The 14,084-nt window shown below is 39.2% G+C and overlaps 1 protein-coding gene across 1 annotated transcript; it reads right to left on the bottom strand.

Moving 5' to 3' along the window:
* Positions 1 to 8,309: 8,309 nt before the first annotated feature.
* On the bottom strand, positions 8,310 to 13,099 carry mc1r (melanocortin 1 receptor). The gene is made up of 2 exons (XM_086026358.1): positions 12,947 to 13,099; positions 8,310 to 10,060 (listed from the first exon to the last, which is right to left on the bottom strand). The coding sequence occupies exon 2, from the start codon at positions 10,053 to 10,055 to the stop codon at positions 9,084 to 9,086; it is 972 nt and encodes a 323-aa protein (XP_085882484.1). The 5' UTR covers positions 10,056 to 10,060; positions 12,947 to 13,099; the 3' UTR covers positions 8,310 to 9,083.
* Positions 13,100 to 14,084: the final 985 nt, after the last annotated feature.

Raw genomic sequence — 14,084 nt, 5'->3', positions numbered from 1 at the left:
TTAAAAAAAACTCATTTCCGTTACCCATTTTCAGAATAAAATGTATTCGAAAATTTGCAACAATATCAATTATTATATGATGATAATGTGAGTAAGAAAAGTAATACATTGGACTTCTGAACAACCTTTTTCATATGAAAATTGAATAGACAACAGAAGACGTCTATATATTTTCCATGCTTGCAGTTAAATGTAACGTTTGGTGCTTTATTTTGAAAGTAAATCTCTTCTTCTGATTCCCCGTGCCTTTCCAGATCTCGAAATCCGGTCCTCGCGAGCCCCTACCGAGCCTGTTTTATATGTAACCATGTTCCAAACTGTGTTTGCTGAATGGGTATTTCATGTTCCCAGGAGCATGTTTGTTTGTTTGTTTGTTTGTGAGGGGTCAAGGCAAACCCTGTTATGGGGCAGTCCATTCGGGTGCTGCAATTAAAAAGTGTGAATTTCAGAAAATTCTCTTATTTCCTCATAAAGCCCTTAAAAATCAATCTTGACCAATTTCGCACAATACTTTTACTGTAATTAATGAGAAAATCAATCCATAATTAATTGACTATTTTGACCTCTTTGACTACCTTCCATCTTCGTGATGAAAAGCATCACTGGTCACTTTCAACTTCAGGTTTTTTGCATCATCCTCGACTGACACAGTGTGCTACTGCACTGGCAAGAGTGCCTGATTCTCGCTGTTGTTGGTTCTGCACATTCAATATCACAGTGGAAATGGTTGGAACCTAGGTGGTTTGGATAATAAAATTTAAAAATTGTTTCATTTTCCTCAAAATCATATTAAATAAATTATTTAACTGTTGCCCAAAAGGCACCTATTTGAGGTACGACTATAGTGATAAGCCAGTGTACTAAAGGTATACATTTGTCCTTTTTTTTTATTTGAAGGTGTATGAAAGGGCATTGTGTTCTCTCCCATGAAAAGATGCTCTGTTTAAAATGACTGTATCTGAGAGTTGTTTTGCACATGCTCCCAAGCATGTGTCGAACTGCTGACACTTTTGAGCCATGACTTTTCACCACATTTAGTTTCCCACAGACAAAGCAAGAGAATTTAAGGATCTCAGTCAAGCACTGACCACATTGCAACACAGCTTAATCGACTGAAACTTGTTTTAATTTGGGAAATAATGCATTAAAGCACAGTTGTCTAAGAGATTTTCCCAGCTGTTATGAACCCGAAAGAAAATATGCGCCCGTAACTTATGATAATTGATAATTTATTGGTTTTGGATGTCTAGTGAACTGCTGCTGTTATGTCATACATGTGCCTGTGGTAATATAACATGTTCATGACTATGGTTGAAGTTTGCACACGTGTACTTGACCATATTGAGAGATAAAGTGGTGCCTTGAGATACAAGAGTGATTTGTTCTGTGACCTTGCTTGGAACTGAAAACTCTGAAACCATTTATTCCCATTGAAAAGAATGAGCTTATTTCCGTGGCATAAAATCGCCCAGTACAGTACAAGATCATTGTAAATAAATACCAAAAAACTTGAAGCAGTTTATTATTTTTTTAAGTTTATCCAGACTTACCTCGCTTGTACTTGTGCAGCTGGTGGCTCTCATGAGCCACCAGTTTAGAGTGCTTCCTTTTTTCACCTCTGTTATGACTAACAGTTTGGGCTTCCAGCTTGCTTAGTATGCATGTTAGGGTAAATGAAGACTAAAAATTGCTATTGAGTGAAAATTGCTTGTCTATACGTGCCCTGCGATTGGCTGGCGACCAGTCCAGGGTGCACGCTTCCCCAAAGTCAGCTGGCTCTAGCTCACCAGAATCCCTAAGGACAAGCGCTTTAGAAATGTTATATACGGAAAATATATTAGATCCTCAGATAGTTGGGAAATAGTTGAGTCCCAAAATGCTACATTTGATCTTAACGCTTGTATGACTTGAGTATTTTTAATTAGTTTATCACACTTTTTTTCCATCCACTTTTTAATCCACAGACTAAAATAAGCTTTTGTTTTATACGTTATTTGTGTACACCCTCTGGGATTGGAGCCTGCAGGATGGATACAAATAACTCTGTTTTGTTTTCAGTAGTGGATAGCCCTAATCCACCAATTTTCAGTGAGTTTATTGTTTGGATAGTTTAACTGTGAATAATTTTCTTTGCTGTGAACAGAGCTGCTTTGTGCAACTAAATGAACAAGGCATTACTGCTCACCCGCTAAACATGTTACTCCTTAAGGCTGAGTTGTGTTAGCCTATTTAGGATATTATCCATCCACTCATCCATTATCTACACTGTTCAGCGAGGAGCTCCCAACTGACATTGTGGACAGATCATTAATCGGTTGCAGTGATGACACACAAACAAACAAAAACACTTACTGTACATATGGCTCATTGTCATATGATTTGATCAACAACAGTAAATACATGCACCGTTGAATTTCCTTTTGAAAATCAATTTGACTGATATTCATATTTGCTTTTTTGGCAGTTGCTATCATTGAAATGGTAATACTAATTGATTGTTAGAAAAAAGAATATTCTAAAGTATGATTTTCCAAACTTTTAATGCCTAAATGTTTTTGCTGTTATGTGTCCCAGACAAAGTTTTCTGAAGACACAAATTTCATCTCCAGTAGACTTGATTACTGTAACGGTCTTCTTACTGGTCTCCCTCAAAAGAGCATCAAACAGCCGCAGCTCATTCAGAGCTCTGTAGCTCGGGTGCTTGACCAGACCTGGGCATACCGCCTATGTGAACGTAATCTTGACGTAACGAGCAGACACGCCGCCAAACAAAGAAAAACTATCAAACAAAAACAACTGACACACACACACACACATAAAAAGATTGTGGAGCACATGTCATTGCGTCTGGGGGACCGCAAGGTACACAACACTGTTTTATTTTTTATTTTTACCTTACTCAGCCGCGTGTCAGGAGTGCGGCACCTATTCCTTTTGTGTGCAGCATTTGGAACGACTGGGACCACGTGGGTCGTTTAAATATGTAGAGGGGAACTTGGTGGCACCGTGGCAGTTCTGCAACAGTCTGATTTAGTATATCATTTGTAGTGAAATGATTATTTGCCCAATATGCTGGCATTTTGAACTTGTAAAATTTAAAATAAAATACATCCTATTACCTTCATTGGAAATCCCCTTCCTTTCAATGTGGCTATTTACAACCAGCACAGCAACACCATTTGATCATGGGTTCAATTAAAATCATTTCACTTCGCTTGACTTGTGTAAAACATCAATGGCGCCTCTATCTAATGAGAACGTATTATGTTGCATTGGGGAAAAAAACCAAAATATCCATGACACTTTTGTGAAAATATTTATGCTATGCTTAGTGCAGACAAGTAGTAAAAGCGCATCGACTGCCATCCACTGAAAATTGAAAGCATCATCAAAACCAAAGAATAATGCCAAAGCAGACTGAAAAGTATGACCTAATGAGCAGAACTACATGGTTGCATTTTTGAGTTTGACAACAATTTTGCAATTAAAGAATTGTTTTCCTGTTGACGGGTGAGGTCTTCAACCACTTATGTTCAGGGCACACATTGCACATGGCCTTCGAACACAGGGTACACATTACAAACAGTACAAGGCAGGTTGCATACAATCAACAATAATCCTGAATGTCCAACAGATATGTACATGTGAAAGTGATTCCATTTTTATCACAACATTCCCAAAGATGCCCAAAGGGTGTCCTGGCATCACACAGGTCCCACTTTGGCAGCAACACTAGCTGCAATTGAGCACTATGCAGAGCTCTATTAGTTGCTATGAAAATAGGAATCGACAACAGCTAAAGGCACATAGCACATGACAGAAGTGGAAGTGCTTTGTGGAAGTGCTCCTTGAAAGAGTGATTGTAGTGTGAGCTGAAAGAGGCGACTTGCTTTGGGGTAAAGGATAGTTGTGGTTAGAATGAAACCTTCTTGACATGCTGCTGGCAACACAAATCGAACAAGAGCCTTCTGATGCAGACTTCAGTGTATGATTACCTGCTGCCCTTAGACTTCAGCAAGAGAGAGTGACACGATAAGCGATTTTCATACGATAATAATGACAAGCAATGGCAGCTGGTGCTCGTTTTTCCGATACGTACTGTACAACTGTAAAAATATTTTTTAGAGTAAACGCAAAGGCCAGCAATCGCCATTTAGACAAAAATAGAGCTACGCAGACAAGCAGGCTGCTGCCTAAAATTGCATTGTTTGATGTTGCATATGCTAACCCTGCAAAACCAAACAACCACTTTTTTTAAATGAATGTTTTACTGTAAAAACCAACAAGTGCCATACACATTTAACTGCAGTTATCATCATCATCATTCAAGCCAATTACAAACCTAAACCTATTTCTTTCACTGAGAACTACGGTAATCTCTTTTCCTGTTAGTCTTCAAACATTTCTATGCTTTTTATTTGTTGTTAACTTGCTGATTTGTTAGTTTTGCCTGTCCTTTTTAGTTTCCACAAACAGCCTCCACTGGCCAGATGAGTACTGTTCAATACTTCAGGAGAAAAGTCAAGCATGCTGATAGGAACGTGCAAGTGTATCTAATGCAACTGTTGCTGCTCTTAGAATAGTTCAACAATACTCAAGAATTTGATGGTCTTTTGTGTTTGTATTATGTTACAGTTTATTTTGTAGCACTCTGAGTAAATTGTGAATTAATAAAGTACGATGAACAATGTGGGCCCTATTTTTGTCCAAGTCTAGCACAAAGCGCAGTCAACTTTGCGCATGGGTGGCGTTTTCTTTCTTTTTTTTTACTTTCATATACAGGCACAGGTAGAAAGGGACGCTTGCGCCATTGCGGGAGTGAACACAGATGACTGACTTGCTGGCCAATGAAAGCTGCTCCACTCCGTACCTTTAAAATCAACTCAGGAGAGGCACGCAATGTCATTTACATTGCAGAAGCAGAAATAGACTGTCTGGAGTCCATCGTGTAAAGTACGTTTATAGGGAACTGCAAACAGATTTCCATGGGTGGGTGATGTAAAGTCAGCCAAGGTGATCAGAGTTCAACACTGTATAGTGGACACCACCCTGATTGTTTGTGTCCGTTTGTGTGAACCCAATAAAAAAACAACCCCAAATGCCGTGGCCCAGGGGCTTGTTTTATGGCACAGCGTGGGCTGCCAGAGATGGCTAGAAACCGTTGTATTTTGCTGCTTCAATCATATTCCACAAACACAATATTAATCAGAATGCCATGTTTGGACTAGTGGAGGCACATAGAACATATTATTGTAAAGAACATTTTTGGGTTGACTTCCACTTTAAGGAAATGCACATAAGGGGATTTTTTATCACGTGGTCTCTTTATTTGAGACAAAGTGAGAACATATAAATGATTACATTTTACAGAGTATTACTTAACATCTATATCAAGTCTATGTACAAGTTTGGCTTGGCCTATGGGATGTACCTGTATAACATCATTTACACACTGACGGTGTTGGGTTTGTATTACAGTAACGTTAAATAAATAAATTCGCTAACATTGCTGCACATAAAATCATTGAGAAAACGTCTCAGGCATATTCTGGATACACCACACACGGATAAAGTACTTCAAAGCAAATACACTTGCAAGTGTCTCTCCATTAATCATAGCAGTGCATTAAAGACCATTAAATTAATTACCGTGCATTAAAAGTGAAATGAATACAGTATGTCTTGTAACTGTGACATAGCACCAGGAGTGTCGTTAACAACCCTGCCAAATTTGAATGGTTAAAAACATCAGCAAGTATTAAAAATGAGGCTTCAAACTCATGAAAAATCATGCCGTTGTCTCCACTCTCCAACGCTGTGGGTGTGTGAGCTGAAACCACGCCCCACTCAAATGTCAATAAAATACCACTACTGTAGATAGTAGTGTATACAAGCACTATGAAAATGAAGGTAGCTTGCATGTTGTGAAATCATTAAAAAGGATCACTTCCCAAGTTGATTAGTTACTATGGACTATAATCATCAATAAGCACTCAAGCAATCAAACACATTGGCAGAGTTATAATGTGACTACCAACTGGTTGCCCAAAAAGTGTGTCACTCCACAATTCAATGCTACATAATTCTTATTGTTTCAATGTGTTTTCAGCAATCATCTTCAATAATGTATAGTGTATTTAGAAACAAATCTCTGAATTTAACTTCCATTGTTCATATTCAAGTTTCAGGTTAAGTGTAATCTCACAATCTCAATTGAGGGCAAATTTTGAAACCCAAGGCAAATTTTCATGTGTGGTCTTTTTTTCTATGGAGAAAAACACTTGTCGTCACATTGAATTGTTGGATAAAGAAACATTGCTACAATCAGATAAGTAATAGAATAAATCATTTCTACACTTGAACACTTTAAATTTAAAGTTTGTATTGGTTCACATAAGGGCGGCACGGTGGTCGACTGGTTAGCACGTCCGCCTCACAGTTCAGAGGTCGTGGGTTCGATCCCGGCTCCGGCCTCCCTGTGTGGAGTTTGCATGTTCTCCCCGTGCCTGCGTGGGTTTTCTCCGGGCACTCCGGTTTCCTCCCACATTCCAAAAACATGCATGGTAAGTTGATTGGATACTCTAAATTGGCCCTAGGTGTGATTGTGAGTGCGGATGTTTGTCTCTGTGTGCCCTGCGATTGGCTGGCAACCAGTTCAGGGTGTCCCCCGCCTACTGCCCAAAGACAGCTGGGATAGGCTCCAGCACGCCCCGCGACCCTTGTGAGGAGAAGCGGTACAGATAATGGATGGATGGATGGTTCACATAAACATACACAGCAAAGTCCAACTACATAATGCTAACTTTTCAACATTTTTTTTTTCAGTTAAAAATTGAATGATTTAAGGAAATGTATACCATAATTTAGCTGACGTCTAATTTAGAGTATTCCGAAATAAATTTAAGTATTTTAATGGCTATATATGCAATTTAGATTGTAATTTGTTTGCCCGTGCTCTTGAGCTGAATAAAATTAAGTCATTCAAATTAGCAAAACTAAATTCATAAAAATCTTTTTTTTTAAATCTTATTCTAATGGGGGAAAAAATTAAATGTGAAACCAGTGTAGACCAAATGTGTCCCATTTCCATTTATGAAACACTTGCTCTTTAGTTCATCTTTGAGGTCTGAGTGTGTTTATAGCATCAAATAACTTATAAAACCATATTGAAATTGAGTGAAATGGACTCTTGAACATGATGAATTATACCTGAAATAACAAACACGCCATGACCCTCGCACATACAGTATACCAACTCACTACAACAGAAAAACTGCAACTATAATGTTTTTATCGACAGACCATATTTTGAAGCTCCACGCGTACTTCACTGAAACACAAAAATAGGAAAGGAAAAACAATTATTAGCTATGTTACAATAAGGAAACTGGCGAAAATAAAGGTCAGTGTGGCTATTTGAGAGGCTGTTGGCTCCATTTATTGACTGAACCTGTGCATTACTGTAACAGAGACTCTCCATGCTTTGCTCTCTCAGCTACAAGTAACTTATGAAATTGTAAATTTACTGTACTGGTAAGGCCTGGATCTCGCTTCATGCCCAGAAATGTCTTTTTTTCCCCCACATCATTCAACTATTAGAGCAATGTGCACAGTGGCCGCCATCTTGTACCTGAAGTCCTACTATGGTCCTGCCCCTCCACTTCATTCACATCTATTGAGACTTTGGGCGTGAGCACACATACTATATATGTATATACATATAACTCTCTGAATTTTAGTGCAATTTAGTAAGTTAGTACATTTATTATAGGATGGGTACAACATCATCAAAAGTCCTTAGTCGCTTTGCAAATGGCAACCCAAAAAATAAAGCAGAATTGTATACATTCAATAAATGTCGTTCAGACATAATAGTACAGTAAGGCTATATTGTATTATTTTCCAACATAACTTGAACTTAAATTCAGTTAAACGTTTTGATTTGTCAGAATCTGGATCATTTATGAGTGTCCAGATGAGGACATTTCCTCCAACAAAATATGAAGGTTCAAGAGTCATGTGCTGCCAGTCACAGTGCCTTAGCATGCGCGTAGAAATGGCTTTCAAATCCACAAATACATGCACTTAATAGCTGACCGGAAACATCGGGCTCTTTTCTTCACGGGAATCACTTTTTAACAGTCATGGTTGACTCTCTGCGGACAACACACACACACGCGCACACACACGCATGCACAAAAGAGAAGTTTGTTATTAAGACCAAATACAATAATAGTTGACTTTAAGCATTATTTGATGCCAATTGGTTCTACGTAATTGTATTTGGATAGACAAAAAAATATCCCTAAACAAGCTAATGCTATTTTTGTAAAAAAAAAAGTCATGTAGCTGGTTTTTAACTTTTGGGGGGGGGGGGGGGGTGAGTTCATTTTTTCATGTGTCATGTGTCATCTTCCACGCTTATCCTGTACAGGGTCGCGGGGAGGTGCTGGAGCATCTCAGCTGACTTTGGGCGAAAGGCAGACTATACCCTGGACTTGTCGCCAGCCAGTCGCAGGGCATTCATTTTGACAATTATTTATATTTTGATTTACCATTGCATCCTTTCTTTGTGGTAGCAGTCGTATACGAGATTTCAGTGTAGGGTGGAGCTTAACATGTTGTTGCTCATTGACTGGTGGACAAAGACTTGTTACTTCCGTGTTGACAATAGATGGGGGGGAAAACTTTAAAAACATATACCGTATAGTATGAGAGTGGACTAGAAACTGCTTAATTCCATTGTAAACAGTGCGAGATCCTTCTTTGTTGAAGTCATTGGCAAGTTCAAGACTGTCGACCCCAGTAAGACGTCACGATAAATAAAAAAAAAACCAATAAATTTGACTATTGATTTTGTAAGTCAAAGTTGAAATACAGCATAAGCTCAGTTTTTGTGCGGCATCGTTATGTTGAGGTTGTCACGAAAGTCATTATTTTACTTTTTGAGTTTAAGTACGTAGCAGGGATGCGACCGCATCAGAAACACGAGCCAGATCAGGGTTTCCCGTTCCGAACTTAACTGAACTGTACCAGTCAGCGGAACGGCGGCTGTGTAATTCTTCTTTCCTCCAAGATAAGATTCAAACACCGAAGAACCAGCTGCACAGGAGCAGCTCCTGAAGAGTTTTGCGCAGCTCTTGGCTCCTGTAGGCATAGATGAGAGGGTCTATAAGCGAGTTACAGATGATCAGGATGAGGAAGAGGTTAAAGTTTCGGAAAAAGCAGTTGCAGATGGGGCTGGAAGGGCAGATAAGGATGAGAATGAGGTGCAGGAAGAAGGGTCCCCAGCACACGATGAAGACACCGAGCAGGATGGTGAGCGTGATGGCTCCTTTCATGCTGGTGGACGGGCGCCGCTTCTTGTGGAAGTTGACCGTGATGCTGCGTGAATGTATGTGCGCCAGTAGAAACATGTGCAGGTAGAGCACAGCGTTGAAGACCAGGCTGGAGCAAAAGAAGGTCACCAGGCACACGATGACGGCGTTGTCCGTGTGGTAGACGATGAAGAAGATGCTGCAGGTGATGCTGGCCAGCCACACGGCCACGATGATGCCCACGGCGCGCTGCGTGGTCATGATGCTGTGGTAGCGTAGCGCGTAGAAGATGGTGATGTAGCGGTCGGCCGCGATGGTGCTCAGGAAGGACAGCGACGACACCACCGAGCTGCAGATCATCACGTCGATCACGTTGTCCAGGTGGCGTAGCATGCCCGGTTGCACGTCCAGAAGGCCGTGGTCGTGCAGAAGCATGACGATGGTCTCCACCACGTTGCTGACGCTGACCAGCATGTCGGATACGGCCAGACAGCAGATGAAGTAGTACATGGGTGAGTGAAGATTTCGGTTCTTGATGATAGCCACTATGACAAGGATATTCTCCACCAGGCTGATGAGGCCCAGCGACAGGAAGAGCTCCTGTGGGATCCGCAGCTGGAAGCAGCCCAGTGAGTTGAGGTCCACGCCACTTGAGTTGGTCTCATTTTCTTGCAGGAAGTCGCCCAGGTAGTCGTGGTTCATGAAGAAGTTGTTCTGGGAACTGTTGGAAAACTCCATTGCTCCTGAAATGGAAAATAGGCTTCATTTGAGTCAGACACGATTGCTCATAATCAAGGGCGTCGATCTGAATGCTTTGAGGCCCCTTTGAATCTCACCCGGTTGACACATTAGTTATAAAAAGTTTTGATCCCTTCAATATTTATCACCGTCCCACATCTTACACTACATGTCATGGTCCATAGAGCTTCCACAACATCAGAGGAACCTGAGGACAAGCAGGAATTTCTGCCAAGCAGTTACTTATGAAAGTAATCCTCCATCTTCCTGTGTTGGCTATGGAGAAGGGTGGCATGCTAGAAGATTTATTTTAACAAAGATAAGACATTCAAGCACAGCTACATTTTGTAAAGACACACTTGAAATCCCCCAAACACATTGTGGAAAATGTGTTATGGCCACATAAAACCAACATTAAACTTTTGGGCATAGTTCCAAAAGGTAGGTTTGGTGCACACACAACACCGCTCATCAGCAAAAAAAACCAAAAAAACCCACCACACCTAGTTTGAATATAATTTCTCGTGAAGTCCAAACAGAGCCATCACATGTTTTTCTAGTTGGATGATACTAAGATCCCTATAACTGTTACAATGTTACAAAATGTGACAATCTTAGAAACGCTTGAGGGCCGTAACCTAACAACTCCACACATTGCTTGACCTAAAGCATTTCTCTTGGTGACGTTTATTCTGTCTTTCTGCTCTCGCTCAACAAAAAATGCCATCGAAGGAAAGATTTTGTTAACCAGGAGGTGCTGTCACAATTTGTCGACTCCGAAAGTGACATAGAGAATAATTTTTCTGATAAAATAAAAGCTCCCTCTTCTGATGAGTGTGGACTCCCCTGCCTCCCCCAATGCCCCGCTGTCTCTTGACCAGAAGCAAACACACTAATTTCCCAAGATGGAGCTGATGTCATCAAATTGGTTCCAGATTCCCTCTCAGCATTATCCAAATATAAAACCAGCATTTGAGCTCTTTATAACATGATCAATTGAAAATGATTGACTGGAGATAACAAATTTAGAGTGGATACGGTTGGAAAGACATGGGTGTGACTCACTTGCAAGTAAGTCTAGATTGGGTTGTGGACAGTCAAAGGGCAAAGCAACAAACAGGAATTTATTTCTAGCTACCATGTCTCCCAACACATTCAGTTTCCACCTGTCAATTTGATTACAGACAAACTCCAGCAAGGAAAATATCTTACACATTAGCACTTGGAATTGTGTTCCGCAATCCCTGATACAAATTACAAAGGTTTTTGTTTCTTTCAGATGTTCTGATGGTGATTCTGTTTAGTTTTACATTTAGAGTCAAATCTTTTAAAAATGGCTTTTTTCCAAGGGGGTCGAATTAACCACAACCATGCATGTTGCACCCTTAAAACTGCTAGGTGGGCAAAAAAACAAAAACGTTTTTGGTCAAAAATTGGACCAACCCACTAGTTTACAAGTTATTTTGTAGAAAAAATTCATTGTGCTGTACAAAACAACACAGAAATTTAGGGAAAATAGACCCAAGTAGCAGGCCGGTCCAATTCTTGACCGCAGTTGGATTATTTTTGACCCAGCAGTTTTAAGAGTGTATGATTAAGTTTTTCATTTCAAATGTTTTAGATAGCACAAATGAAATATGTACTACTTTAACAATACAAATACATGAAAGACGGGAAGAAACAAAAAAAAAAACAAATTTCAACCACATTTAAGTTAATCAATGAGAATTTTAGGTTTTCTGCATATTTCTTGATAGTTGCTCAACATGCACTATGGATGTACTCAGACCAACTCAATTTTATTCATAGAACACTTAGAGAACAACCATAGCTGTAAAGAGCTTTACATAAATAATATTCAATCATAAAACAATTTAAAATCAACGAAGACAATAAAATATATACAAACAAAAGAGACACTAAAACAACGGTAGAGTCTTAATGCTGTGTTGTAAGCCAAGGAATTAAAATGGGGTTTTAATGACAATAAGGGGGGTATATCAGAGGGTCATTCCATAATTTGGAACGACAAATAGAAAAGGTTCTATCCCCTTTCAACTAGGTATTCTGTAGGTTATTTAAATGAACAACAAATAAGCATCGCCTATCTTACACATACAGTACACTTGGGCAACAATATCATCATAGTCATTTTCTGAAGGTTTACATTGGCCATGGATAAGATGTTAGCATATTTGAATAGAACAGAAGAGATCAAGTTGATCTACAGCAAATATTACTGTAAAACTTGACTGGTGTAAAAAAAAACTGTTGTTTGAGTCAAACTTGATTAGCAAGACAAGATGTACCATATTTGATCAGTGATAAAATAACCTCCTCTCATCTCTTGAGTCAAACTGAACCGGCTGCAAACGAATTCAAGAAAGAAGGAACATAATAGCACAGCTAGAAGCAAATTTGATTAAAGAATTCTCTTCAGTAGTAAAGTTCATCAGAGGTAAATATTACTGGAAAAAGGTGGCGCCTTTAGAGTCAAACTTGACTGGTTTAAAATAACAGAGCCTTTTTTTGTAAGTCAAACTTGATTAGTCCTATATAACTGTACAAAAAGAATAGAAGATGACTATTCTACTCTCTACATGACTATTTCATTCTATCTTTGGGGTCCAACATGAAGTAAATTAACACCGGAAGAAGAGCATCTTAAAGTTGCATTTAATTGGTTGCAAAATAATACAGGTACCTTTAGAGTCAAATTTTAAGGGTGGTAAAATAAAGTTATAGAGTTAAATTTGATTGGTAGTGAAATTACATTTGAAAAGAGGCTTACTTAGAGTCATACTGAAATACATATATAGAATATATACTACATATGTATTTTCTTCTCAATATTAAGATCTGGTGAGGAAAATAAAATGCATTGGACGTACCAGTAGTTATCCACGAGAAAAGTGAGTCTCCTTGGCTTGTTTATGGATGCAAGCTGACAAACACCATCGTCCAGAACATGTACTTTTCCCAAATCATGTTTTTTGCCTTGGGCACGCTGAAGGCGCCTGTCCCGCCTAACAAAAGAGCTTCTTTGCAGAGAGAACCCAGACCGACGTGATGTGAGTGATATGATAGAATACTTCGAGAGAGGAGTGATGCAGGCCCAGTACACCATGTGAGAATTCATTAGACTCCTCCTTAAATGCTGACATTAGTCAGAGGATGGGTCCATGAAAGATAATGTTGAAACAGACATGACATGAATTAAATTTTTCTAAATCTAAGTTCTTGATTGGCAACGTCGCTCTAGTACACTGGTGCAAATCACAAATCATCTTTCCCAACTGAAATGAATGGAAATGTCATTTATCTTTTCCAAACTCCCCCAAAAAGGAAACCAAAAATGTGTAATGTGTTTTTTAACAAAAACAATAGAACTCTATGATATTGCCCTTTATAAAAGCATATACTAATTGTATACAGTAATTAAATAGAATGTAAAAAATTTAAACTGTTTTTGACACATTTTTTCCTTGAATTCAATGGACATGCAGTTTTCTGGTACATGTGCATTGGCCATCAGGGGGCAGTATGATACAGCCCAAAAAAGACACCTGACTCGGTAAACAGCTGTAATAGTAGTCATTCTTCACAGTGGATAAAGAATGTGTGCCTGTGAGTATTGTAATATCATTTGTCGACATGTGTTGCTGTATTCGGATATACATTACTGAAAGGGTTATAACACTGTAACACTGACGGTCTGATACTATTCGTTAGCTGGTCTATTGTATTTCCTATTATGTGTTAGCATGTAGCCACTGTTGCTGTCGCAAGTCTTTGTTAGTAGTCCTGATCAGTGTTTTCTTTTCCCAGTGTTTCTTGGTTACTTTGAGTTTTGATTTTGAGGACTTTGTTGATTTTGTTTTCGAGTCTTCCACAGCACCTCTGCTAGTGTTTTTGTTGAATTATTGTATTTAAGTACACCCTGCCTCCTTACATTTGGGTCCATGTTTGGCCAACACAATCCAATCCAAGCACGTAAACAAAGGGAATGTGTGCTTTGCACCCACACTG

The sequence above is a fragment of the Filicampus tigris genome, chromosome 3 (assembly GCF_054856515.1).
Source record: "Filicampus tigris isolate MCC_2025a chromosome 3, RoL_Ftig_1.0, whole genome shotgun sequence".
In the NCBI taxonomy this organism is placed as follows: domain Eukaryota; kingdom Metazoa; phylum Chordata; class Actinopteri; order Syngnathiformes; family Syngnathidae; genus Filicampus; species Filicampus tigris.
Note: the sequence above shows the minus strand (reverse complement) of the source record. Positions and strands in the feature narration are given on the sequence as shown.